A 26,912-nucleotide genomic window follows, 5' to 3' on the forward strand; every position below is an offset into this window, starting at 1 on the left:
GTTAATCTCTGAAGGTCGCGTAAAAATCATCTTTAAATAGAAACCCACAAATTTTACAACAGATTCTTGTAACTAGCATTGTAACATTTTCAAAATAATATAATTAAACTTTTTTTTAATTGTAAAAAAGCTTTCTAAGATATTTTGTATTTTATTATGATATTTTGTACTTTATTATGATATTTTGTTATATTGTAATGTATTCATTTTTTAATTACCTTAGCTTAATATTTTTGTACATAGAATAATGAAAATAATCGATTAAAATAACACTAATATAGTAATACTAATTTTTGCATTTGTAATTTTGCAAAATGCACCAATACATCTGCAATATAAAATAAAATTTTGTACCTTATTTTATGTTTTTTTTATATTAATCAATTAATCAAATCATACACTCATACATTTTTAATTTAATGCACATTTTACGTCGTAAACGGATATTACAACAAAATCGCCATGAAATAGATATAAGTATATTCAAGTTAAGCGTACAAAAAATCATTTATATCCAATTAAGTACGCGTCCTTGTCACAAGGAATAGAAATTATAACGAGATGCTGCGACTATATTAGTGGCACCTGCATGGTTTTAATCAGATACTAGAGGTGACTCACCTGTTGTTGCGCGGCAGTGTCGTAATAGCCATGTTCAAGGACCCTTCATAGTGATTATTATCCTTCTTAGATCGCCTCGGGAGCGCTGCGCAGGCACCCTGTGTAAAGCTGTACGTTCTTCGTTTTTTCAGGCACAACATCTTTCCAATTGTTTTTACGCTTTTTTACAAGCTCATTTCAACGATTTCATTACCGCATTTTGATTCACTGAGAAACTCTTCTTCAAATCATTTCTTTTTGTCTTCCTTCATATTCAACGACGAATGTTCGAACACCTTTGATGATTTCTTACGTCAAAAAATCCAATATGACTTGAAAATCACAAAGTGCACAAAATAATTCCTTAAATTATACTGAGCCATATATTGTACCGGTCAGTGTAGATTTCTATATCTAACACACTCCAAGCACAAAGCACAATACATATATTAATCAATACGTTAAATAAGCACAATCACACATATGAATTTAAATATAACTTTTACCAAATGATTGTTATTGTTATCTATAACATAACTCATTAATAACAATTATCGATAAAAGACACTGCTGGATACATATTGCGGTTGCAAAAAAACCTTTTATAGTTTTCTCTCGGTTTGATTCTTTTTCCTTCTCGTGAATCTGATTGGTGCTCAAAATTATCATCAAGATGAATGACTGTGATGTGATTATTAAGAAAAAAAATATATAACAAAGTTTATCGCACGAGGACTCGCGAGAGGAGCAGAAGACATCAGCCCCGCACTGAAGGTATAACTGTACTGAACGCTGCGCTCAGAATCTTTCCTCGAGCGCAAGTGCGCTCGGTGATAATGACCTCCACGAAAATTACGGGGGCATCGTCTCCATCACTTGTGGCTGAATACCCACACATATACTTCTATTAGATGATCTTTCCTTCGCCGAATATGTATCATCGATAAGAATATTATTGTTAACCCTTCACTCGTTGACAAAATCATATTGGTCCTTGACAAATCATTAGTCTCCAAAACTCTATAGTAATTTACATAAATTTAGGATTTTATACATATGTAAAATAATATTTTATACATATGTAAAGTAATATTTTACACATATAAAATAAATTACATTTTTTTTTCGTTATATCACTTGTGATATGTAAATGGCAACGATAATGTACAGTAATAATAATTAATTGTTTTCCAGATAACAATTTTTCAACAATACCCAACTGTATTAACCTATTTGTTCGTCGCTTCAAATTCTTTCCGAGCGTAAGAAACAAATTTGAATCACCATTTATTTTATAACAAAAAGTTACATGTGTATAATAAAAAATATTTAGTATAGCATAATAAAAAAAATATTATAGTATCTTATTAATTTTAACATTTTACAGTGACGACACTCCTTAATAAATAAATATGCCGTATTGTGGAATATTACAATTGTATATTGCATAATACAACTTGAATTTTATAATTCAAAATCCTACGTTTTCCGTGATTGATAAACCGATCATCAATATTATCATAAAATCAAAGACAAGATGCCAAATTGATGTTAGGTAGCAACACATTTTTAAAAATAAAGATCATCTCATGTAATCATAAAATTTTTACACAACCTATTATTTTCTATTTTATATTATATGAATATAACTCCATGTGCAGTTAAAAGCTCCAAAATATCTTTTATTATTTTAATATAACTAATTTGATAAGAATAGGAAATAAATTGTTATACTTTAATTGTTATAAATTATGCAATTCATACGTTGATCGTCGATTACATTTATAAAATAAATTATTATATAAAAAACAAATATATTTTTTTTTAATAAACAAGAATAAAAATAAAAGAAATAAAAACTACAGAAGTAATAAGCACATTTTTCAGAAATGCAAAAAATGTCAAATCACTGAAATAATTGATTCGTTTCAGCACGCGAGAGAAATGCACACGTATACAGGCTCATTTAACATAAGTCTCATATCCATCACCTGTTCTGTACCGTGTTTATATGCCGTATAAGAACATCTGTTTCAGCGTAAATGGAGGTTCCGTTGTTATTAGACGAGGAACCGGTCAGTCACAAACCGGAAACGCTCAGTTTATCTATATACACAAGCACACATATGCACAGGTTTGATATAGTCTCGTTAGTCCTATTAAGATACGTTCAAGTTGCTATACCTCGTAGATTGAGAAGTGTTATAAGAAAGCCATAAATATTGAGTGTAATTTGTATGTATGTGTTTTTGAATTTTTTAATCTGCTTTATAGCATTGAGTTAGTTCTTATAACTGTATGTTAAATATGTATGTTAAATATCTCCTTTCCATTTAATCGGTATAGAAATTAACAATTCTGTCTAAATAGCCATATCAATTTTTAAATTCTTATCTTTATTTTATTTATTTACATTAATTACTGATCTTTATCATACAATATACATTTCCATTCAATTAATTTTTATAGTGAGAATAATTTTAATTTAATAGAATATATGATTTAATAAGCGATTTAAAGAAATTATATAAAGATATACTGTGCACAAATCAGAGATACACGAGAATGTGCCGTGGTCCTGCACAAGCTGGTGAGACACACCAGAAGCAAGTGCAGTTATGTTGCATTGACCGCTAGGATGCTATAGCCGGACCAGTGAAGCAACTGGTTGCCATGCAACGCGATGTTTGTCGGAAAATAAAAACAAAAAGATTCGAGAAGAATCGCCTGATGCGGAAGTACAAGTAAGAATGTATAACCTCATTATTAATGTATAACCTCGTTATTAATGTCGGTCTGTAATTCGTCATTTAAAAATTATAGATGAAAAAAACTACAAAACAAATCGAAGACTATTCATTAAACTTTAATTTAAAAAAACAAACAATTATTTTCTTTAATTTAAAATAACAAACGTGTTTCAGAATTTATTGAAGGAAAAGCATAAAAAAGTTTTTTTTGTATTTATTATGGATTGTTTAGAAATGTTACAACTTGCTGGCCATAACGTTGAATGAATGTGAGAAAAAAATATAATATTAAACAAAACGTATAATTTCACAGATTAAAAAAATTTGAGTGTTTTATCATTATGTTTTTTTTACAATTTTATTGGGAATACTGCGTAATGAAATCTTGCATTTAATTACATTAAGCTAGAATAAAGTTATAGCATTATTATATAAAAGTGCTATTTTTACAGGTAAAAGTAAAAATGTAGCTTTTTACTTTTACCTGTAAAAATATGTAATATGTAATATATTACCTGTAAAATATATGATTTTATTCAATTATCATTAGGTACCGTTTTAATAGTTTTTTCTTAACAAGATATTAAATAATATATTATTTTACATCTTTATAAAATTCGGCATTTTTTGATTTTATAAATTGTGCAAAACATCGCTACTTCTTGATTAAAAAATGTTTTGTTTGTTCCCACAAAAATTTTTCTTCAAAAATTATCATTACAACAGAATCTGATAAATTACATTTTTCTCATGTTGCAAGATCACAAAAAGCGACCACAATATGTCATCAGTAATTACGCAATTTAAATATATGAAATCGATGATATATCAGAACGCTTTAAGAAAACGCTTTCCGGCGAGATACTCGTAATAGAAATGCAGTTACTTTCGATCTGTCCAAATCATCGCATCAATGATTAGGTGATAAAACTTTAATTATAATTTCCGGTTTGTCAGTAAATCTAGCTTTCATGCTAATGAAATATAATTCGCTTTCGTGACTAGGCCGACTGCCTATCTGCCTATTCATCGACGATGAAGATACGGTCTACAATGTAGAAATAATATTGCAACGCTGGCAAAAGACGTTAATCTTATTTCCATTGACCACTTCTTTGTAAATTAGTATTTTATAAGTACATGAAAATATATCACATCATAATTTACAGTTTTTAATCATTTTATTTTATTATTTGAGATTAATTTAATTAAGAATTATCATATATTTCGACTTGTCAAGATGGTATTTATGATAATGTGATTTTATCGTATAAAGCAACGTGTTTCGTACAAAAGTTGCATAGAATATATTGCAATAATAATAGTAACTAAAAAAATGTTGTCTAATTGTGATTACAAAACGCCATATTTAAAGATTGTTTTAATGTGAGAATAATGTAGCATATTTTTGTGTGATATTATATATACTGTTTATATATGTTATACATACCTGACATATATTAGTATAATTATATAATTAAAATATAATCATTATAAAATCATAATCTTTTTATTTTAATTTCTTTTTGCTTTTAGATGCCTTTAAGACGTGAATGCTGTCAGAGCTATTATTATCGATTGAATACATCTTTGTGCTTTTCGTAAAAATTTAATATTCATAACTTCAATCACTATTTTTACACGTAATATATCATAATACTTTACTCGTCTGATTACAGAATTATTGAAAGCAGATTGAGCAAAACTCTCTCTCATACACTTAACGAAACTATCTTTCCAGCAAAATATGTACATCTATAATTTGATTTCATCTCTGTTCGATTAAAATACAAGATAAATCTATTGAAACGTGAAAATATAAATTTGATTTGCTTTATTTATCTGCACTCACTGATCTCTTGCACGTGGAAACAGATTTGACAGCGACATTATTTCCTTCAGCGGATTCAGACGTAACTGCGATTGCGATATAGCAACCATTACGAGCAACTGGCCTCGGCTAAACAAACCGCTCTCGTCACACACAAGCAAAAAATCTGCGCACGCATTAATAGCGTAATGTCGACTGTATACCTTGTGTGCATGTATGCATGAAGGAAGCACGTGTTCGCACTTGTTGCCAAAGGTATAATCACTACAATTCAGAATTCTTCCTCTCCCTCTCTCTCTCTTTCCCCTCCTTCTTTCCCCCCCCCCTTTCTCTCTCTCTCTCTCTCTCTCTCTCTCTCTCTTTCGTTTTCGTTACAATGTAAGATGGAATAAAACAAAATTTGGCCAATAAATAAATGCATATATGAGTGGTGTATATATTATCGTAAATACAGTATATAAAAACATTTTTTTTTATGATTTTGCACGTAATAATATATAGACTTACAAATATATTTGCCTTACAAAGAAAATCACGCGTATAAAAATGGTTACAGGATACACTTATTTCTAGTCAAACGGGGAAAATCTGACGAACTTTTTAGAAATTTGCTTTCTAAAGCGACGACTGATTAATAGTTCTCTGATTGCGTTGAATTCTGAGTGGTGTTAAGTGTTTTACAATAGTTTTTCTCTTTGTGTTAATATATCCTTGGCACTAGAAAATATCACTTTGTAGTTTATAAATCAATAAATTGAAGTATTTAGGGCGGTATGCGGTTCTTATATTTAAGATTGTCTTAAGATGTTGTGAACCAATCAGAAAGCCATATTAGCAAAACAGTACTTAAGATAATCTTGGAATAAGAACAGACTATGAATGTCCTTAGAGTACAAGTGGATTAAGTCTGTGTCTTGAAAGATCCTTAATTAAAAATTACATTTAAGATGAATTCAATTGCCAATCAATTGCTAATGTGCCATTATAATTGACTTATAATCGTAGACTCAATCCACTTATTTATTGAATCCTTCGATTACTGACATATATTTTTTTATATTCATAAATTACAAAGTAATATTATTTGTTTTAGTTTGGAATTTTTGATATAACGCAACGATTTTATACGAAAACTACTTCGCTGATATGATCAAAATTCAGCATGTATTAAACATTACTGACTGCTCTTATAGCGTACACATCTCAGAATGAATTCTTTTTCTTTCTGCAAAATATGGCATCAACTTAATTCTACTTATTATTATTGGTATTATTATCATTCCCATTATTATTATTTTTTTTATTACTATTCCCAAAAAGGGATTATGCGACATATCCACAACTTGATATTCTCATGATTTCTGTATATTTTTGTCACGTAGTTTGAAATTTTACGTTAACAATAATAATAAATAAAAATAATAATAAACAATGGCAATACTAATAACAACAACAATCGTAAAAATCCATAAAAATATCAATTGTTTTGCGTGTATATAAGTACATTGACTATTCGAATTACGGGGATGCACCTATTTTTCAGTTGCTTATCTTATGAGGTTAATGCAACATTGAATTATTAGGCAGATTTCATCGGTTCCTACTTGATTTCGTTGAACAATGTAACAAAACACGCTCATTAAACATGCAATTTCACTCCTTCCATTCTGTTCGTGACTTTTACCAGTACGTTTTCATGCGTTGTATGCAATAACGATGAACAAATTTTTATAATTATCTTGTTCAACTCATTAATACTATTGTTAAAAAAATATAAACAAAATCAAAATCTTTACTCGTATTTTAATTACATTTTAATGTTTTTGAATTGATATTTATGTTAGAAATTTTACGCAAAATTTTGCTCTTCTTATCACAATCATCTCATCTTTTAACAACTAACTTCTTAACCGTTAAGAAATAAAAATGCATAAAAATAATTTTTATGAAAAAATAATTAAATTTGAAATTGTATTAATTTAATTTTGGGGAATGGAAAATTTAAATTTGCAATTGAAACTATGGAAATACAAATTGTAAGCTTATTCAATTATTATATGGCAAATAGATATATATTTTTTGAATCGTAAAAGTTACTTTACTGAACACATAAAATTCACGAATGTTTGGTGTATATTCAAAACTATTATCTTAAATTACAAACCATACTTTTTTGTTCTTTTTTACAATCAAGTACAATATCTTTGACCCATCTGAAACTTACATTTTATTTCTTAAGATTTGAAGACGTAATAAAATATAATGAGCAATTTGTTCTGTTTTTACACATTGACTTATATACAATCGAATTTAATAAATTTTATAATAAGAGATGTAACAATCGCTGCAGTGAACATCTACATTTTTCGTGCAGTGGTGTCACCAGCTCTTATGCGCTCATGGCAGCGTTTGTCACAGCCGTAATAATGATTTTATATTAGCTTGTACCACACTCATGAAATGTTGCTCATATTTGGCCAGTTAAAAATTCATGATAATCAGCAAAATTTAATCAGCAATTCTAATTATATTGCTTAGTATTTATAACAGTATTGTTCTTCCATTATTTTCATTATTAAGTTATTTTTATTCTTGTTTATCTTATTTTTATTTCAAAAAAGTATACAATGTGCGTGTGTGTGCGTGTGCGCGAGCGCGTGTATGTGTGCGGAATATCTTCAAAAAAATATAAATACTTTTTTATATAAGTTTAAATTCAGATATACAACCGAAACAAGTAGAAACATTAATTCGATATTTAGAAAGGATCCCGTTATCAAAAAGAATATTTAACAAAAAGAAAAAAAAATATTCCTAAATCAAGAAGCAATAGTTAAAAAATGTGAATAATTTATATAGTCCAAAAACACGTCAAATTTTATCTAATTGTAATATATTATTTATTATCTTGTTGAGAGAAAAAATTATTAATACCAATATTACATATTTTAATTAAATAAAACTTATTTTCGAAAAGATATAGCATTTTTATCTTAATTTACAAAAATAGGGAGATTTCATAATAGTATAATTTAATATATTAATGCAAAAACTGAATGCAAGTCAATGTATTATTACATTTCTGTTGGAAGAAATATGAACACTAATAATGCATATTTTGATTCAATAAAATTATTTTTTTCAAATATGCAAATTTTAGTTTAATCTACAAAAAACAATTTTGAAAAGTGCAACCTAATAACTGTTTGCAGCGCTGATTCAAGCCCGTCTCTGGCACTCCTGTACCATTCATTTATACGCCCTCGTATCTGCAAAAAAAGAAAGAAAAAAAACAAAAAAAAAAGAAATTAGATCGATCAAGAGTTGCCTGATTAATTAAAAGAGGAAACTCAGGATCAAAAGAGCGCTCTTTCTCTCTCTTGATCACAAATTGTTTAGTTAACTAAAAAGTACGTGAAGAGACATGTCAGTATCAAAGTACTCTCTCCTCAAAAAATTAAGACACGATATCGAACAAATGATGCAAAATAGTCTTTGGAATTGGATTTTATATCTTATCAGAATTGTAAAATAATACGTTTCTTTGCTAATTTAACTTATTGCTAGGTTGCTTTATTTATGTTATAAACATTATTGAGCTGTAATTCCAAATGTATAAATATTATAAAATGATTGTCTTGTATACAACACTTAATTGTATTCATATTATCTCTAAAATATAAGACAATGTGTTCTAAAATTATAAGAAATTAAAATAGATTTGTAGATGATAGGCTTTATTATACTCAGATCTGTAAAAACTTGTGCTCAAACTTCCTCATATATATTTATTTGGTTTCTCTCAGTTTTTTCCATGTTACGCAATAAAAAATGTAAAATGTGTACGTATTGTTTTCTTATTAAATTACAAATTTTGAGATATCTTATTGTGCGAATTATCACATTATATTGATGTATAAAAAAAATACAATAAACAGGTTGCCTTATTTATCGAATTTATCAAAAAGTTCATATTATTAATTTTTTAAAGTCGTACAAGTAGACTCTCGATTTTACGGATCCCGATTTATATCGGATTTTGGAAAATCCGGACAAAATCTGAGAACTTCAAGAATATTTAAAACTTGAAAAAAGCCGTTCAAAATTTGAATGGCCCGTTAGCAATTCGTAAAGTAACCGATAGACAATGTATATATTGGTTAAGATAGAGAGCCAGTGCACCTCAGTAGTATTATTGGATTAACCGTGTTTGCAGCACACTACCAATTGGTATATTTTAGCTGTAACACGATAACACAATAGTTGCCTCACCAATTATATTAAACTTCGAAAAATCCGGATAATCAGATTTTTCGAATCACTGTTCCTCCCCATTAGTCCGTAAAATCGAGGATCCACTGATATACTAATTACACTATCCTGCATAGGATTATTGTATAAGGAAGAAAAATAGTTTTTGCATGCATTAAATACAAATCCAGTCCTAAAATGTTATACCAAATTTTGAAAAAACACTTTAAAAAAGTTTTCCTTCGTCAATTAAAAAATATCTAATTTTGCAGATCAATATTATCATCTAATCTTGCATTTCTTTAAATAGATAACGTAAATCATATATCAAATACTATTTTTGCTCTAACACTAAAATAATAAATAAATGTTCGTTCGATTCATCTACATTTTTATACATATAAAAAATCTTATAAACATTCGTTAAAAATCTTAGAAACCTTAGAATTAATTACCATTAAGAAAGTATACATAGTTATACATGACTCCATCTTGGTGCAGTACTTAGGTCTTCATTCATATTCAAAAACGTGTGCTAAACATTTCCTTACAAATACTCGATCAATTTGAGAACTTTACTCCAAATATCTCTATAGATTCAATTTCGAAACATTGACTCTTTCTCTAAGCATGTGGGCTAATTAAAAAGTTTTAAGACTCCAACATAGAAGCCGCAATATGTTAAAAAGCCCATATTTTAATGAAAATGGAAATTTGGTCATCGCTTTCGTGAGTCAAAGGCTGGACACACATAATTCAAGTTCATTTCGAGTGTGATAAGTTTATGAGAAAGAATATTTAGAACAAAAGAATGTTTTCAATATTGTGAAATTGTCATATTCATTCCTGATCTGCACATCCATCACTGAAGAAAGGTGTACAGAAAAACAAAAAAAACGACATAATGGCCTGATTGATTATGCGCGCCAGTTTGTGACCAGAATTGATATATTTAATAAAGTGCGATATATTACAGAATATCAGCAGTAATCCGAAAAAAATGCCCGATTTTTGTGTACATGTACGCAAACATGCATATATTCGTTTGCAAAAATCGCAAAATCGTCTTGACGATTTGAAACTTTTTCTTTTACACACGATTATACAGTCGGATTAGTATTTCACGATATCAAATGTAATTCTTTTACAATTTTATAAAAAATTTCATGATATTTCCATATATCATTATATCTTCTGTATCATTTATTATTTCGAATGATTTTTTGTATTCAATTTTTATAATATCAAAATTTTTCTATCGATAATGTATAAAAAGGAAAGATATACTATTATGCTAACCTCAAGTACGTCCTCATCCTCACTGGCTTAAAATTCGATCGGAGTATTTTTCAAGTCTACGATCCAGTCACATTAAACCGCGGCAGTGTCTTCCGTGCTTCGCAGTAGCGCGGCAGCCTTAACAACGTCACCGCCGCACTGATTCAGCATAACTTTACAATCCTCAAGGCCGACAAAACTATTCTCCTTCTTGAGAAGCCCTTGAAGCCGCTCCAACTTAATAGCGGCCAGAACATCCCACTCGGTGACGTTTAACGCAGCGATGCACGATTCCGGCGTCGACTGTTCGTGCAACACCTTCAGCATTATCCGCACTTCGTCGGATTGCTCCCCGTTGCGTGGTCCGCGCGTCCTCCGTGCATTCGGTCCGTCGCAGGCAAACTCCAATAAATCCTCACAAGAGACATGATCCGACTGCCGCGACAGATCGCTGATGCAATTCGATGTTTTCTCGTTGGATGAAAGATAGCCTTGTGGAAGAACAGTCGTGTGAAAATCGTTCGAACCAATGTGTACCAATGGTTCCTCGATAGTTTTGAGTTTGCAAGAGATTCCTTCTGTGTGTACGTGATCCATTTGCGTGGCATAATTCAACGGAGTCTGTTGTATTAATGGGATCCTCGCGGATGGAATTTGTCCTCGGATCACAGTAGTCAAAGGATCAATCTTTTTCCAATCTTCTGCTCTAATAGAATTGGTCGAACTTTGGTTAAGATCCGCTTCTGTATTCTCTCGTATCTTCGATGCCGAACTCTTCGCGGAGCTTTTTGATTCGACGCTGATTTTTCTACGTACATTGTCTGTCATAGTTAACGAATTATTCGATTGCCCATCATTGTTTACTTTCGTGACATTTTGATGCAGATCTGACGCGTCGTCGCAGTCAATTAAGCTGTCCGAGAATTCCAGCAGATCTTCCGATATCACACTGCATCGTCGAAGTCGACTTTCCTCGATCGATAAAGAATCTAATGCGGCTAACTCAGAATCTATGCGTTGCTCGAATTCCTCTGGGCTGAAAATTTCGAGTATTCGTATCATGTCTATATTATGTGTAATAAGCAAGTACCCTGGTAGAAATTTAATGCAGCTTTCGATTGGTTATTGGGCAGTTATATTGGCTTCTTCCTAGTAATTGAACAGTAAAACTATTTTGGATTCCAATCAAGATGTAACGCTTTTCGCGCAGTTACTACATAGAAAAAATGTACAAAATCTGAACTCAGTTACTTAGCAGTAAAAGGACAATAAATAGATAATTGACAATTGTCACTTTTAACCTCTCTTGAAATTTTTATGACAGAATTATGTGAATTACGTATTGTAAGCTGTTTTAATTCTATAAGTTTTTAGTTCTATAAGTTTTTTTTTCTTTGCCCTATATTTTTGCACGCGTTCACACATTTTTATTAATTTTACACTTGATTATTTTATATATAACATAAAAAAAGTTTTATATACCAGCGCACAATGTATTATTACTTACAAAACGTATACATGAGCACAACTAAACTGATGAAAAACTGATCAAAAACCTTTTAATATTAGTGATATATTTTGTTAAAATATATTTTGGGCAAAATTAGTTAAAGCAATTTTATTGTACAATATATTTTGGCAAAATTAGTTAAAGCAATTTTATTTGTACAATATATATTGTATAATAAAATTGCTTTAACTAATTTTGCCTAGTTGCGATGCACTATTTTTGTATATACAGAAAAACCAATAATATTAGATAGTAACTGTGACCGAGTGTTCAGTCAAACTGCACAAATTTCTACCAGGTTAGCTAATTATAAATGTGCCATAGCTATTTAAGCCGTTATTTCATAATCTTTGAGTAATCCAAAGTCATAATTTTCCTCGTTTAAATAGAATGTTAACCCTTTGCGGTTTTATGACGAATTTGACTTGACATCACATTTCGTTCCAGCCAGTCGATGTCTATGTCGAGTCTAGCTCGACATAGGAATTTATGGAATTATTTACAAACATTCTAGCGATCCCGAAGATATTTCTCGTCGTATTATGATTGCATATAAACTATTACTTTATTTATATTAAATATGTTACCGTAAATTTAGGTTTTCGTTACTGAAAGATAGAAAAATATACAAGACATAGGGGAATGCTAGAATGAAATGTCAGAAATGGTCCGAACCACAAAGGATTGAATTACGTGTTTCAATCCGTTAATTTTAAGAGAAATAAAAAATCAAAAGTTTAGATTAAAATTTACAAATGCCATATTATGCAAAAATCTTATGTATGAAAAGTGATTTTTTTTACTTCATCCGTATTTAGATGATGCGTATGTTTCGGAAAGGGTCCAATTTGAAGAACATACTTCGCGACTTTGGAGCTTTGTGAGATTTATGCTTAAATAAGCTTGGCAGTCAAAGTATCAAAGCCCATGATACTTAATTCCCTTGAGATTTATTCGAAAGAAAATCGCTATATCTCACCTGTTAGCAAAAACGTCCGAGCAATAGTTGTCTTGCAACAAGGTTCCAGCGATCGATGAATTGGCATTCTGCAATACAATCTGCCCGTCTACTTGATCTTCTACGGACGATGTGGAGACCGCCATCTTGGCCAGCGTTCTGGTGACACCGCCGCCAGGAATGATTAGCGGATGTTTTCTCTGATGTCGCGGCAAGCTGGACTTGGGCTGAAGCGTCTTAGAACGGTCTCTGGGCGGCAGAGGTATCGGGTTTTCGTCGATATTGCTCTCGTTTTGATTGTTCTCGATCTCCAAGTTCGAATGATGCTTCTCGAGAATGCGCGATTGCGGCAAAGACAAAGTCGCGTGGGAAGGAGGGGCCGCCCGTATCTTGGGCAGTGTTCTTGCGCCGCTATAGTGCATATCGAAGTGGAAATTATGCTCGCTAGATGTGTCCTCCGAATGTGACGATACGGAATGGCCAAAGGTGGTATGCTTGTTGCCGCGAACTCTAGGCCTCACTATAGGCAGTCCGGAGCGCAACATGCGCAACGGATTCGTGTCCCCGGTGCTCTCCATTATTGGCGTCTCCACCAAGCTGTTGTACACTTCCTTAGCTTCGTCCGACAAAGTGGCCTGAACAAGTTGCGGGAGGGGATAGATATACGAGGGGAAAAGAAACGAAATTAAAATGAAATAAAAAGCAATAGAAACTATAGATATAAAATACTAAATAAACTCTTGTTCGCAAATCTTCCTTTCTCTCATTTGCATTTCTTCTCTATCTCTTAGTTTTCTCCCCCTCCCCACTCCCACTCGTACTATCTTTAATATTGTGTGTCAACTCAACAATTATTATACTTCGAGCAAGTCGACTGCTAATAAATGACTAATACTTGACATTTGTTGCAATTTTTAATGTGCGATAGAAAGTTACACATCCAATGTCTTCTTATCCAATAAACACGATTGATATCAGAGTTCTCAAACTTTTTCGCTACGCATCATGTGTTTTTAGGATTTAACTCTGTGTAAAAAAAATTACTCTCTTTTCAAAGGACAATGATTGTGTCCTCAATAAATTAAAAATAAATTTAAAAAAATTTTTTAATACCTAGAAATGTGGAGGTGTGTGTTTCAAAAATACAGATTCTCTGAAATAAGAAAACACGACGTATGTAAAATTGCACTGTGACATAAAAAAAGTTCTTATTAGAGTTTCAGCACTTAACATCACTATAATTATATTTAACAAAATAATGCTAACTTCACACTCGATTTCAAGATTGAATAGTTCTGAATAACTTATATGCTATTGAAATCTACTACAGTGTGATAATAAATAAAAAACGTTGTTAATGTCATATAAAACAATTTTTTTAAATTAATTTATATGTTAATTTATAATATGCAATACTTCTTGCTTTCCGACAACCGTGCTTTTGATTCTTATTGTCTTGTATATCATTGTCAAAATATTGTGTATGTGATTTTGTACATAAGGGACATTGATGATATGCGTATTTCAAAATTTGAGAACTTCTGATCTCTCTCTGTTCCAAAGTACTCTGTAACTATTTAAGAATATGTAAATGCAAGTGTATATTATATGTATAAATTTCATTTGTGTAAAAAATGGTAGTGATAAACTAACTTGCATATCGCATAGAATTTTGTATGAGTATCTTAAATACGTGTACAAGTGCTAAAAACGTGTAAATACGTCCAAAGTGTTCCATTATATATTAATAATATCCATTTTAGTGATCAATGCAACATGCAACCATGCTAAGCATATGTGAACTGCACTTATTTCGCACATCTCTCTTTTTCAGTTAATTATTTATATATATTATCTTATACATCGTATACACCATTTGTTTAATCTATTATATCAAAATCGAAATTCGAAATTAATTGCAATTTTCGGTTGCTCGCGGTAAGGGAGGGATAGTGAGCATCTACCTCAAAATTTGACCGAAAGCTGCAATTCATTCCAAGAGCTCTGTATTTAAAAATTAAATATTTTTATCAGACTAATAACTTGAAATAAAATTATTTACAATAAATTAAAAAATGTATATATATAATTTTGCTATTGCTTGTAATGTGTGTGTGTGTGTATATATATACCTTCTCGTCATAGTAAAATTTTGACAAATTCCGAAATAAAGAATATTCCAAACAAACATAGAATATTTCAGAATTCATGAATGTTCTTTTAATGATAGTTTCTTGTTTGATTAATTTCGAGTCAATTTTTCTTCAGCAAAAATGTCAGAGTCTTTTTCAGTCAAAATGCCAAATTGATCAGAGACTTTATCATTAAAGACGTTCATAAGTCGTTTTACGATACGTGCAATAATAAAATTAGTTGATAAATTAATTTTTTGCTTTTGTATCCAACATGCTTGTTTCTAATACAGTTATGCGATGATGTAAGAGAAAAATAAAAAGTAAGATTGAAATTATTAAAAATCTTCTTAATAAGATTATTTTAAAGTGAATTATTAAAATTATTATTCAGGAACTTTTGGCCATACACATTCTACATAGCCTAACAATGTACATAACGATACTAAATTTAATATTAAACAACTATAATAATTATGATAAAAATCATATTATTTTATTCAAATTATATCCTCTCAGTTTTTAAGATAAGCAAATAATATGTTCAATTTAGGGAAATTTGATCTAGCTTGTTAATTCTTTAAGAAATAAAAACACTTCGTTACTAAAAATAATTCCTACAAGAAAATAATTAAATTTATGTGAAAATTAATAATGTTTTTAAAATCTTCTTTTTGACATTCTTAATTATTGGCCCAAATTTGCACACTTTCTTACCTATTTCTCATTACTTCTTGTTCGAAATTTTGAGAAGATAGAAGAAAGTAAAAAAGCTTTTTTAAAGGGTTTGATTCCTTAAATATCTCTTTATTTTTTTACTTTCCTTAGTAGATATTAGAAGATTAAAAATAAGACATAAAATACCTACAACAAATCATGTAACAAACTTTCTACCGGATAGATTAATCGTACCATTGGTTCAATACTGAAAGGAAGAGTTTTGAATAAAATAAAATAATTTTTATAATTATTGTAGTCTCTAAATAATTTAATTATTTAATCGCCGAACTGTTTATACTGAATAATAAGAATTAATGTAATTCCATGCATTCATTAGATAACAATGTTTTCAACCGCTCTATGAAATTGTGCAAGTTTTATACATAGAAAAGCCATATCCAACCACAAGCTGTAACTTTGAACTCTACGGAGCAGGGGAGGGAGGAAATGTCAACATATCGTTTGTGAATTCTGGATACTCGGAGCTGGTGTCCGAATCGAGATCGGAATTGCTGGTAAACGTCAGGCTGGAACTCGGAGCGCTTTCTGGCCAAGAAACCAAATTGTTTTTAGAAGAGAACGGCGGCGACAGCGAATTCAGAAAGCTCGTCGACGGCGGCGGTGATTTTCCGCAAAGCTCGATCGCGGGGAATCCCTTAGCGGAGTCCGGATGCAGAAACGTCTTGTTCTTAAAATTTAAGCGCAACCCGTGTGGGACTCTCTTATGTCTACGTTTGTACCGCAGACGGCTCCTAATATCGGTCTCTGAGTGCGAAATGGAATCGGAATCTTCGCTCGAATCATTTCTGGGATGAAAAGATCTGCGTATGTTCTTCATCGAAGGTTTCCTGTTCTCCGACAAGGAGGACGTTCTATGTCGATAAACGCTAGCGGCACTGGGAAGCTTCTCTGCGAATACATTCAACTTTGGCAACTCCTTTCTGGCGGAATCGTTTTGATACAATTTTGGTGGCTCAAGAATGTGTTGGTGTATAGTAGGACTCGTCGGTGGATTTGCCCTCTGCATCAAATTCAGCTTGGCGTTGATCGGCGACTGACTTTGCAACGATATATTCAGATCTAGATGCTTGGGCTTCTGAATCGGTATATTCAAGCTGCGTAGAGATATCTGCGGTGACGCGGATAAATCCAGGTTTCTCATGTTGGAGACCAGGTTTGATTTTTGTGAGTTAGTTTCCAAGTTCGTCGTATTGTGGGTGATATTTTTGCCCAATTGCATCATATTCTGCGTCAGCTTACCCAGGCCCAAATTTAAACTTTGTATCTTCTTGGAATCCAAGTAGCTCTTGACACTCTCCAGGCCGGAGACTTCACGCTGATATTTCTCCGCTAAGAGTTTACTGTTCAATTCCACTTGACTAGCCTCGGCGTCAGATTTTCTCCTGAGACGCTGGAAATTCACTCGCAGACTCTCCGAGCTACTGTATATGGGAGATTCCTTTTTCTCAGGCTCGGCGATAAATAAAGGATTGTTTGATATTACAAACGGAAAACTTTCGTGGCCATTCTGGTTCTGCTCAATTTTGCGAAAACTTTGTATGTTTATTCTTACCGCTTCCATATTACTCCTCGGACTGTCCGATCCACCTATCTTTAAATTAGTTTTAATGCTATCCGACGAGCCGTAAATGGCGCTTGTCGTATCTTGATTAGGATTTCTAGGCACAAAAGACACTTTCACGGCTCTGGACTTGGACAAGTCGATCTTTTTCGTCAATTCTGTGATGTTCATTTTTGCGGACTCGGTGAAAGTAACGGGAACCTTCGGCCGCGCGCCAAGATCAAAGTTCGTCGCTTTATCCCCCCTCGCTACGTCGAATTTATTACAAGACTCGAAATTCGCTGCTTTCTCCTTCGATATATCAAAATTTTCGTCAGGTCGCACTTGAATATGTGTGGTACTATCCTTCACTTGTGATTCGCAATTGCTCAATTTATTTTGGAATGCAAAATTGGTTCTGCCATCGAAAGATGAGCTCTGTTCCTGAATGTTAGAGTAATACGTCGGTCTGTTGGCCTGTTCCAGATTATTAATCTTATCGTACTTGTCCAGTTTCTCTTCGCCGAAATACATCTTTTCGTTGGTACATCCTAGAACATCTTCGTCATCGCAGTACTTGGGCTGGTCAAAATAGCGTTCTACGTAGCTAGTAGACACTCTCTTCATCTCGCGTGAAAAATCGTAGTTGGAATTTTCCATATTGAAGATCTTGCCGTTCTGACAGCGAGCGTTCAATTTACTATCCACATTAGCCACACTCTCGCAATTCAAATTATCCATTTTATTTCCGTTCTCCAAGAATTCGGTGGACTTGACCAGGCTCTGCTTTGCCGCCGCGTTATCTAATATGTGTGCATCCAAATCGATGTCCATGTACGAAGCCCAGGCGCTTGGTTTTGTTAATAATTCCCGTGATTTAGCGAAGCAAAATTCTGCCGAGGCCTTGTCCCATAAAGGAAGTTTTAAAGTCGACGGCGCGCCGAGGGATTCTATGCTAGATACCGTAGATGAAAGTGATTGCAAACTTGAACATAGCCACTTTATATAGCACGTAAGAATTTGAAGACAGCATGCAGTAAAAAACATATATACATATATTTGGCAAATCAAATGCATGCATAGCAAATGCAGGTGCATTACATAAAGCAAGACATATGACATATATAGATGACATTTTACAATTGGCGAAAATGTGTAGTTTGCATTTGTTGCCAAATTAAACAAAATTGCGATGCAATTAAAAATATAATGTCAAATTATACAAGTAACCAAAAGATACAAAAATAAATGAGAAGTAATGAGAGAGGAAAAAGGTCAGAGAAAAATCGATTAGTTTGTTTGTGTCTGAAGTGAATAAGCACTAGATTAAAGAACTTAAAAGTACAATCACTCGAATTTAAAGTAAATTATTTTAGTTGCGTTGGTAATATGTACATATATACCTACTTCTTATCTTTTTACATGGCAGCAGGAATTAACTGTGTTCCATAACAGTTTCAAAATTGTTTCCGAACGTTAGAATATGTATATGTATGTATTTATGTATGTATTATTCAATCCTACAGAGAGTAATTCCCATCCAATCTTGAAATCCAAATGTCGAAATTATATATATAGAAAATATATACTAAATATCTCTCGAGAATTAAGCATTTTCGAAAACAATGTTAAATACAAAAATTGTAGTTTTCAGTGGTGTATGAAATGGTAAAAATAATGATGAATCTGAGTAGTGTTGTCAAGATCACGTAAAAATCACCAATTTTTAAAATTAAAACCCCCGTTTCTTTATTATTCTTATTATATATTCTTATGCTGATGACTAGACGTTTTCAAACTTGTATGATTAACTCTATTTTCATAAAAAACTTTTATGGAGCTTATATTTTTGACATAAGTATAATATTAAAATATCTGGTAAAGTATTTACTTTTTGTGATTTGATCTTAATTTAATAATATTAATTTTTACATTTGCAATTTCTTTTAAGCCTTCTCTTATTTACATTACTCTACTTTTTTTCGTTTTGTTATCCTACTTTTTCGGAATTATTTAAATATGACATTTTTTAAATAGAACATTCTATATAAAATCTTATCAATAATTTAGGAATTACTTTTCTTATATGCATGCAAAATTTCCATTACTTAGCGTATCATCTTTTTTCACGCTTTTCTATTATGAATGCAGAATTTCTAAATTCTACAAAACTCACCGATTCGTATAAGAGCGTATAAATTACAATGAAAATATTGAGGTTTGTCAAATGAGATTACATAATAAGAATATTGATCTTTTTACAACGTCTTCCTTTGTTGCGACTCGTTTAACCTAATGTGTAAAATCTTCAACATATTCCTGCGATAAAACAAAAACCGTGTTTTTGTACCTGGAAATCAGGTATACTGGCAGCTTCCTCGGAATAATGTCGCCTGTCTGATTTGGGACTGTGTTGATGTGGCAACTTAAAAGAGAATTTCCTGCGTCTTGAAGGACTGGCAGGTGTTCGGGGAGACTCCGGTGGATGTTCAAGATCTGTCATGGAACGTGCTGTCAATTCCTGTGCCATAGCAATAGCTGAGTAGAGAGTTTTCTGATCAGCAGCTGAGATAGGCTTCACCTAGATACAAGAGAAATGTTTACCGTCTCATACTAACGACAGGTTAACATTTCCGCAATTTTCCATTTTTCTTACAAATATATTGCAAAAAATTGTCATACTAAATATATATAATGTAAGTATACAGTAACTTTATTGTAAATTGTCGGTTCTAAATCGGACCAATTTTATTTTTTATTTCCCAACTTGATAACACATATATAAATATAAATAAAAATAATATCTATAGAGCCGCAAATAATAAATAAGAAAAAAATAATACTGCGTAACATATATATATACAAACTCATAGTCATATATATAAATAATAAAAAATTACTGTACATTTATTGGACTCACGGTGGCTTGTTTCTTCTTGTTACACTGTTTTGCTTGAATTTCTCTCAGTTCGTTTCTCGCGTTACTTGACTCATGTTCAGTGGACAAAGGATGTCCAGGTGGCGGTAAAGGAGGAGAAGAACCTATTAAAAACATAATTAAATATTAAACGTGTAATATATATATATATATTCTTGCACATACAGGATTTCCAATTTTAAACAAAGACCTAATATATCTCGGAATTGAAAAAAATATTTCCGACAAAAGTTGTAAAACTTGAAGGAGAAGAAAAGGGGTGATATGGATCTTGCGTTGCTACCTAAAAGTTATTTTGAATTTTTTCAATAGAAATCATAAAATGCGATTACAAATTTATACAAAATGTCGAGACATTTTCAAAATAGTGTCATTAAACTTTTTTTTTGTTAAAAACTTTCTGAATTATTTTGTATTATATCATATCACTTTAACATAAAATATGAAAAATTTCGTAAATTAATTGCTTTTCGATGACTTTACTTTAATATTTTTATATCAAGAATAATTTAAGAAATAAATTGAGAGATAGAGAGATAGATAAAGAAAACTAAAATAGATTTTCACGTCCAATTCCGAGATATTTCAGATCCTAATCAAAAATGAGATACCCTGAACATTCGCGGATTTTATTCAACATCTCTTAATCATACTTTTACCTAGTGATCTAAACATCTGATCCATTTCCGCCAAAAGACTCGGACCAAAATCAAAGTTTAACGTTTTATCAAATCTTAACGGACTCTCTTGGTTCTCTTCGTCGCTGATTTCATGGTATTCATGATCAGTTCCGAGGATATTAGCACAACTACCTATATTAGATGTCATAGATTGCTTGTTCCCATTGCCTTCCGTAGTGACGTGGCATATCTCCGAACTTGTATCAGACCATAAACTCTCTGAATAGACATATAAATAGGCGTTAATTTTCAAAATAGCACAAAAGTGTTGATTTCGAGAATAAAACATATCTAATGTGTTCTCCTCCATCTTCAAATTTTTAATAATTATTACTTCGTAACATTTATTAATAAAATAAGTTTATTACAACACAAATGCATACCGTGTTTGCTTTGCGTCTCTTGTTGTTGCACGTTTCTATTCTCTCCTGCCGATTCCCTGTTTACATCGACATTTCTTGTATCTCGGTTTGGAATTTGACTAGCACTGTCAGTCGCATCCTCCTGCGGTTTGTACGGCGTTACAACCTGACGTGGCAAATGGGGATATTTTCCACCCAGAAAGCTAATGTCACCGAAGTAAGCCCCATCCAGACCCACATGACCGGTATGCTTGAGATCACCCTGTGGCGAGGATATCATATCCGTGCGTATTTTTCTACGCTGCGAGGAGAATGCGTTTTTACCGTCCCCTCTCGTAAATTCACCGGGTTTGTTGCTGGGTAAATTAGAGCCGAGATACGCGATAGTATGAGCCGGATTGAAAAATCCCGTTTTGCCATTGTTCAAAACACCTTTCCACAAAGTGTTATTGCTACCCTTATCCAGAACGGTAATTACGTCGCTTTGTCTATAAACGAGTTGACCTGATTCATTGCTATCTTGGACTGCTTGCACCTGCTCTGGTTTTAGATCGGGCAACAAGTTGATCAGTTCGGAAAACTTGGGTCTTTTCGAAGGTTCGTGCTGCCAACATTGTTGCATGAGGGAAAAATAGTCCTTCGGACAACACTCGGGTTGCTCCAGCCTCTGGAAGTTGGGCTCATCTATCGCTTCGAGGATCTGATGACCGGTCAAAGCCGCCCAGGGTTGAAACCCATAACTGAACATTTCCCATAACGTCACTCCGTACGCCCAGACGTCGCTAGCCGATGTAAATTTTAGATAAGATATACATTCGGGCGCGCACCATGCGATAGGTAACTTCAGATTGACATTGAAATTCGTCTGATAATAATCTTTACCTACTCCGAGCGCGCGCGACAAGCCGAAATCTGAGATTTTGACTTTGTTCTTAGAAAATACTAGGATGTTTCTGGCGGCGAGATCGCGATGTATCAATCTTTTCGCCTCCAGATATTGCATTCCATCAGCGATCTGCACAGCAAAGTCGCACAGCGACAGAACCGGGAAACTCGCGCGCAAACTAGGCTCCTTCAGACATTCCAGTAACGAGCGCAACGGTGCCAATTCCGTGACGAGCATCAGCGAATTCGTATCGAGCACGACGCCGTACAATCGCACAATGTGTTCGTGATCAATCGCGTGCATTATCGCAGCCTCTTTCAAAAACTCTATGGGATTGTTCTGCATTCTCTCGCGCGACAGACATTTGATCGCCACCTGTATTCTCTCTCCGTCATTCGTCCACACGCCTTGCTGCACGACCCCGAATTCTCCGGTTCCCAGTTCTTTGTTCACGATTATCGCATCGGCCGGAATCATATGTTTATTAGGCACGCGAATTGACGATCTGTCTTGCCTCTCTTCCGGCAATATACCCAACGCGCTGGGAGTCTGCTCCTCGCGTTTCGGTAGGAGCATTTTCTTAAACTTGGAGAGATAATTCTGAGGGAAATGTTTCTGGAAATATTTCTTTAAACGACGCATCTCCGGCTTGCTCATTCCTATCGCGTTCAGATCTTCTTCGGTTACATATTTTAATTGTGCTGTTGTTTGCACTTTCAAGTCCCCTAATAAATAGATATTATTACAATTTTACGAATATAAATAACGCGAAGGTAATCGTAGTATACCCGCGTAAAGAAATCGCCAATTTTTTTTTTGTTTGTCTCAATTGTTTGTGTTTTTCTTAACATAAATGTAATTTTGTTAATTTGTAACATTTCGTACGCACACGTGCTGCGTGTTAAGTGCGTTCGTGCACGAGTATGATGTTTAATTACAACGGTAAATTTTTTTAATTTATTTATTATGTAATATTTTGCTATGTAAAGCTATATATTTATATTGTGTTGAGTTTTTATCTTTAATAATGCAAATAAACTTGATTTGATTTCAAACTTTTCTTATCAGAAAATGTGGCTAGCACAAATAAAAATTAATAATATGTACCTCGAATGCCGGGATAATATTGCTGTAACTCGGCTTCCATAAGAAACTCGTAAAGACCAGGGCCATTGTTGCGGGACATCCCTCCTTGTGTATCTAAAATTAAGATAAATTTAAATTCTCGATATGAAAATAGAATTAATTTAGAAACGCACGTTTATTCCGTTATAATCGAATAAGATAATTGCCAAGCAAGGCTATTTTGACTTACAATTAGTGTTAAAACTCAATTGGATTCCAATTAATTAACATTTATCGATAACAGTTCGATTGCTTGAGAATAATCAATTAAAAAACTTTAATATACATTACATTCATAAATTGTGCGATTAATTCTTTTAGCCGAATATCTTTATTTTTATTTTGCCATTAATAGAAAAACAATGCAGGGAAAATTTAAGAGCATTCAATAATTGAGCGGCTTCCGACACTGTCGATGTCCGTATTAAGCTATGCGACACGCGTGAACTAGGTATCACGCAATTGCTGTTTTCCGCGGAAGACACGCCCTATGCTACGCGCGAGATGCAGTCCCAAATAGCGCGTTATTTATAATGCGCGCAGTTGAGTTGCTATCGCTAGTTGCATTGAGCGTATAGAGTGAGGGATTTGTGAAATTATTCACAATTCCGATCGAAAACATCTGAGTTCTCAAGAGTTGTATATCGTATATGTGCTTAGACAATCTCTTTTGAAATTTAGAATCATAATATACGAAAAAATGTTAAGCAAATAGATCATTTTTAGAGAATAAATCAAGAATTTTTGAGAATGTTGAAGGGTGCTATTTAAAGTTTAAAACTTGAGGTGTAATATAAAAAATTCAAAGTTACATGTGTTATATAAGGCTAGAATAAATTTTCTCTCTCTCTCTCTCTCTCTCTATCTCGAATTTGTAAAATACTTTATTCTTGTAAATTATGATGCTCGACAAGTCAGGGATATATTTTTGACGTAAGGAATGAGCGTGAAAATCTCCTTTTCTATATCTTGCGAGTACCAAAATTAAAAAATATTTTGAAGCTAGAACCAATTTTCAATCTTAATTTTTTAGAATTATATAGGATTTTATAAGATATTTTACTCTTGTAAACTATGATATCCTTGTATAATTTTGTTAACTAGTCTCTTCTAAATTATAATAGATACATTAATTTTTTATGTTATTAAATGGTAATGCAGTGCTAGTTTAACGCTGAGCTAGCATCCCCATTTTTTATCGTAAATTTCTACTACATGGCTCGAACACTAAAAGTAAAAGTAGAGCAAAAGTAAATAGCACTAAATTTTAGTTGGTCTTATTTCAATTTTTGTAACAGAGATGCTAGTTTAACAGACATGTTTAAAACATTTATATTTTTTCGGGATTTAATTTCTCTTTATAGACTTATGAAAAACAAATTTGCAAATCAATTGACAAACAATAGACAACTGAGCAGCAAACCAAAATCATAAAATTTTATGAATAATGTTATTATTTTTATTTATTTAAATTCAGCATTTGATTGACCACCACAATCACCAGGTTTAATAGTCCTCGACTGTTTCTTTTGAGGCTATTTAAAGGAAAAAAATCTATGTTAATAATCTAAAAACTATTCAGAGGTTAAAGTACACATATAATACTAAAGGCAAAAATAAAAACACTAGATATCCTGCAAAATGTTATGCAGACTGCTATTAAAGAGCCGGAATTTATGAAGTTAGAAATAATTATTTTTGAAAGAAACATTTCCAACTTTTTCCATACATTTTCCAAACATAGTTTAATATAATATCCATCGTTTCTATATTATATTAAGAATAATAATTAAAATAAATAAAACGTAAAAAATATAAACACTTTAAATATTTTTATGACTTTTACACCTATATATTATATGTATGCTTATAAAGAAACTTTTACAAACATCTGTGGATAATTATTGTTTTATAAACTTGATATTTCAAAGATTCATTTCTCAAAGATGAGAAACTTTATAGAAATAATGACCATTATGTTTATTTAGATTGTATATTTTAAAACTTTGTGTTTAAAATAAAATGAATGTTTAGACCTTAGAGAGAGAAAAATAGCAAAAATATATAGAAAAGTGCGCACACAAACGCGTGATATACACAACTTATATACACATATCTCGCTAACAATAAGTAGCTTTTTTTCTTTTTTTATAATTGAACTCCCTTATAATTTTCTTGCACTTTTTACATTTAAAAAGAAACAACTAAACTCATGCTTTAAAATATTTATATTACATTATTATATTTTTTGCGAGAAAAGAAGAAAAAAAAATATAGCAGAATGTAAAAAGTGTAGTTGAAGAGTACAAATTCAGAACCAACATTACCTGTTCGTCGCTGCAAGCTTCTCACTGTTCCGTCCATCGATATTCCGAAATCACGATGCTTCTTCCCTCCTCGTCTCCTTTTGTCTTTCTTTGAAGGATTGATATAGCTACTATCTTCCCTTCTTCCTTTCTAACGCTCTTTCTTTCACTCACTATTAATGAAATGCGGCTCCTTGTTTCACATTTTCACGATGTGCATACACTTATCGTTTCTAAACAAGCAACAAATTTCCAGCGACTACGACGAGTCGCTTTCGTTGCTCGCTACAAGAACCCGCACTCTTTATTAAATCTTTGCACTTGTGCTTGTCGGAATAGATGGTACATCGTTGATGTTACGACTCTACTAGACTCAACCACTCAACCACATACGGCCACGAATGAAAGATAATACAAGAAAGGCTTATTTCTTCGAGTATTGTTCCTGCATGTGGTGCCCTCTAAATAGAAGTCAGCGTTGGAAGACATCACGTGACTAAAAATAACCAATCGTTGCAGCAGTTTTTGGTCACATGATGTTTTCTAAGGGTGCCGTCACATACAGCCCGTAATCCGTAATCCGCACCGGAAGTTCGCAAAAGTTAAGGCGGGAGCACAGACTTTTGCATAAAGCATAACGCATAAGCATAAGGAAATTGATTGGTCCGTTTCCTTATGCATTTGCTTATGCTTATATATAGACCAATCAATTTCCTTATGCTTATGCGTTATGCTTTATGTAAAAGTCTGTGCTCCGGCCTATACTAGGTATTTCGTCCGTAACGTTACGTGTGTTTTTATCTCCTTGTGTCCCATGGAGCCGTAATTCCATGAAATTTTCGTAAAAGTTACTACAAGTTACTAGTTATTACTAGTAATGCTTTTTCTAATTTTATTTATTTAACTAAATTTGACGATTTAATTAAAACTTTTGTTAAAATTATAATATATTCTGTAGTTTTCTTATGAATAAAATACAAATAAATAATTATAATCTGTTAAATAAAAAATAGTACTACCGTGA

At 32.3% G+C, this 26,912-nt stretch overlaps 2 protein-coding genes across 17 annotated transcripts in view; both read right to left on the reverse strand.

Moving 5' to 3' along the window:
• LOC105678019 (protein cordon-bleu) overlaps positions 1-1,372 on the reverse strand; it is a 32,655-nt gene extending 31,283 nt beyond the window's left edge. For 5 of the 8 annotated variants that reach the window (XM_067349824.1, XM_067349823.1, XM_067349822.1 and 2 more), the window contains exon 1: positions 622-1,372. In XM_067349824.1, coding sequence (XP_067205925.1) covers positions 622-761 — 140 coding nt within the window. In that variant the 5' untranslated portion in view covers positions 762-1,372. The remainder of the gene's footprint in view (positions 1-621) is intronic. The other 3 variants (XM_067349828.1, XM_067349827.1, XM_067349826.1) reach the window with 2 other exon arrangements.
• A 4,221-nt stretch (positions 1,373-5,593) lies between these two features.
• On the reverse strand, positions 5,594-26,320 carry Ack-like (activated Cdc42 kinase-like). 9 transcript variants are annotated; one of them, XR_010888608.1, is made up of 9 exons: positions 25,910-26,315; positions 23,565-23,657; positions 21,593-23,182; positions 21,183-21,428; positions 20,497-20,633; positions 19,942-20,172; positions 13,200-13,813; positions 10,732-11,746; positions 5,594-8,450 (listed from the first exon to the last, which is right to left on the reverse strand). XR_010888608.1 is itself a non-coding variant. In XM_067349834.1 (8 exons), exons 1-8 carry the CDS (start codon positions 25,944-25,946, stop codon positions 10,804-10,806), a joined length of 3,891 nt encoding a protein of 1,296 aa, XP_067205935.1. In that variant the 5' UTR covers positions 25,947-26,315; the 3' UTR covers positions 5,594-10,803. The 9 variants fall into 9 exon arrangements, 8 of the variants coding, with proteins under 8 accessions (XP_067205935.1, XP_012232401.1, XP_067205931.1 ...); XM_067349834.1 differs by having other exon boundaries at positions 5,594-11,746; XM_012376978.2 differs by having other exon boundaries at positions 5,594-11,746; positions 21,189-21,428; positions 25,910-26,314.
• Between the last annotated feature and the right edge of the window lie 592 nt (positions 26,321-26,912).

This window comes from Linepithema humile, chromosome 2 (assembly GCF_040581485.1).
Source record: "Linepithema humile isolate Giens D197 chromosome 2, Lhum_UNIL_v1.0, whole genome shotgun sequence".
NCBI classification, from domain to species: Eukaryota; Metazoa; Arthropoda; class Insecta; order Hymenoptera; family Formicidae; genus Linepithema; species Linepithema humile.

Excerpts from the sequence above, each read along its gene's own strand:
- Ack-like (XM_067349829.1), bottom strand. The coding sequence starts at position 25,946 with ATGGACGGAACAGTGAGAAGCTTGCAGCGACGAACAG. Across the intron at positions 23,658-25,909 it reads AAGCTTGCAGCGACGAACAG|ATACACAAGGAGGGATGTCC; the intron begins GTAATGTTGGTT and ends TCTTAATTTTAG. Across the intron at positions 21,429-21,592 it reads AGAGACGCAAAGCAAACACG|AGAGTTTATGGTCTGATACA; the intron begins GTATGCATTTGT and ends ATGTCTATTCAG.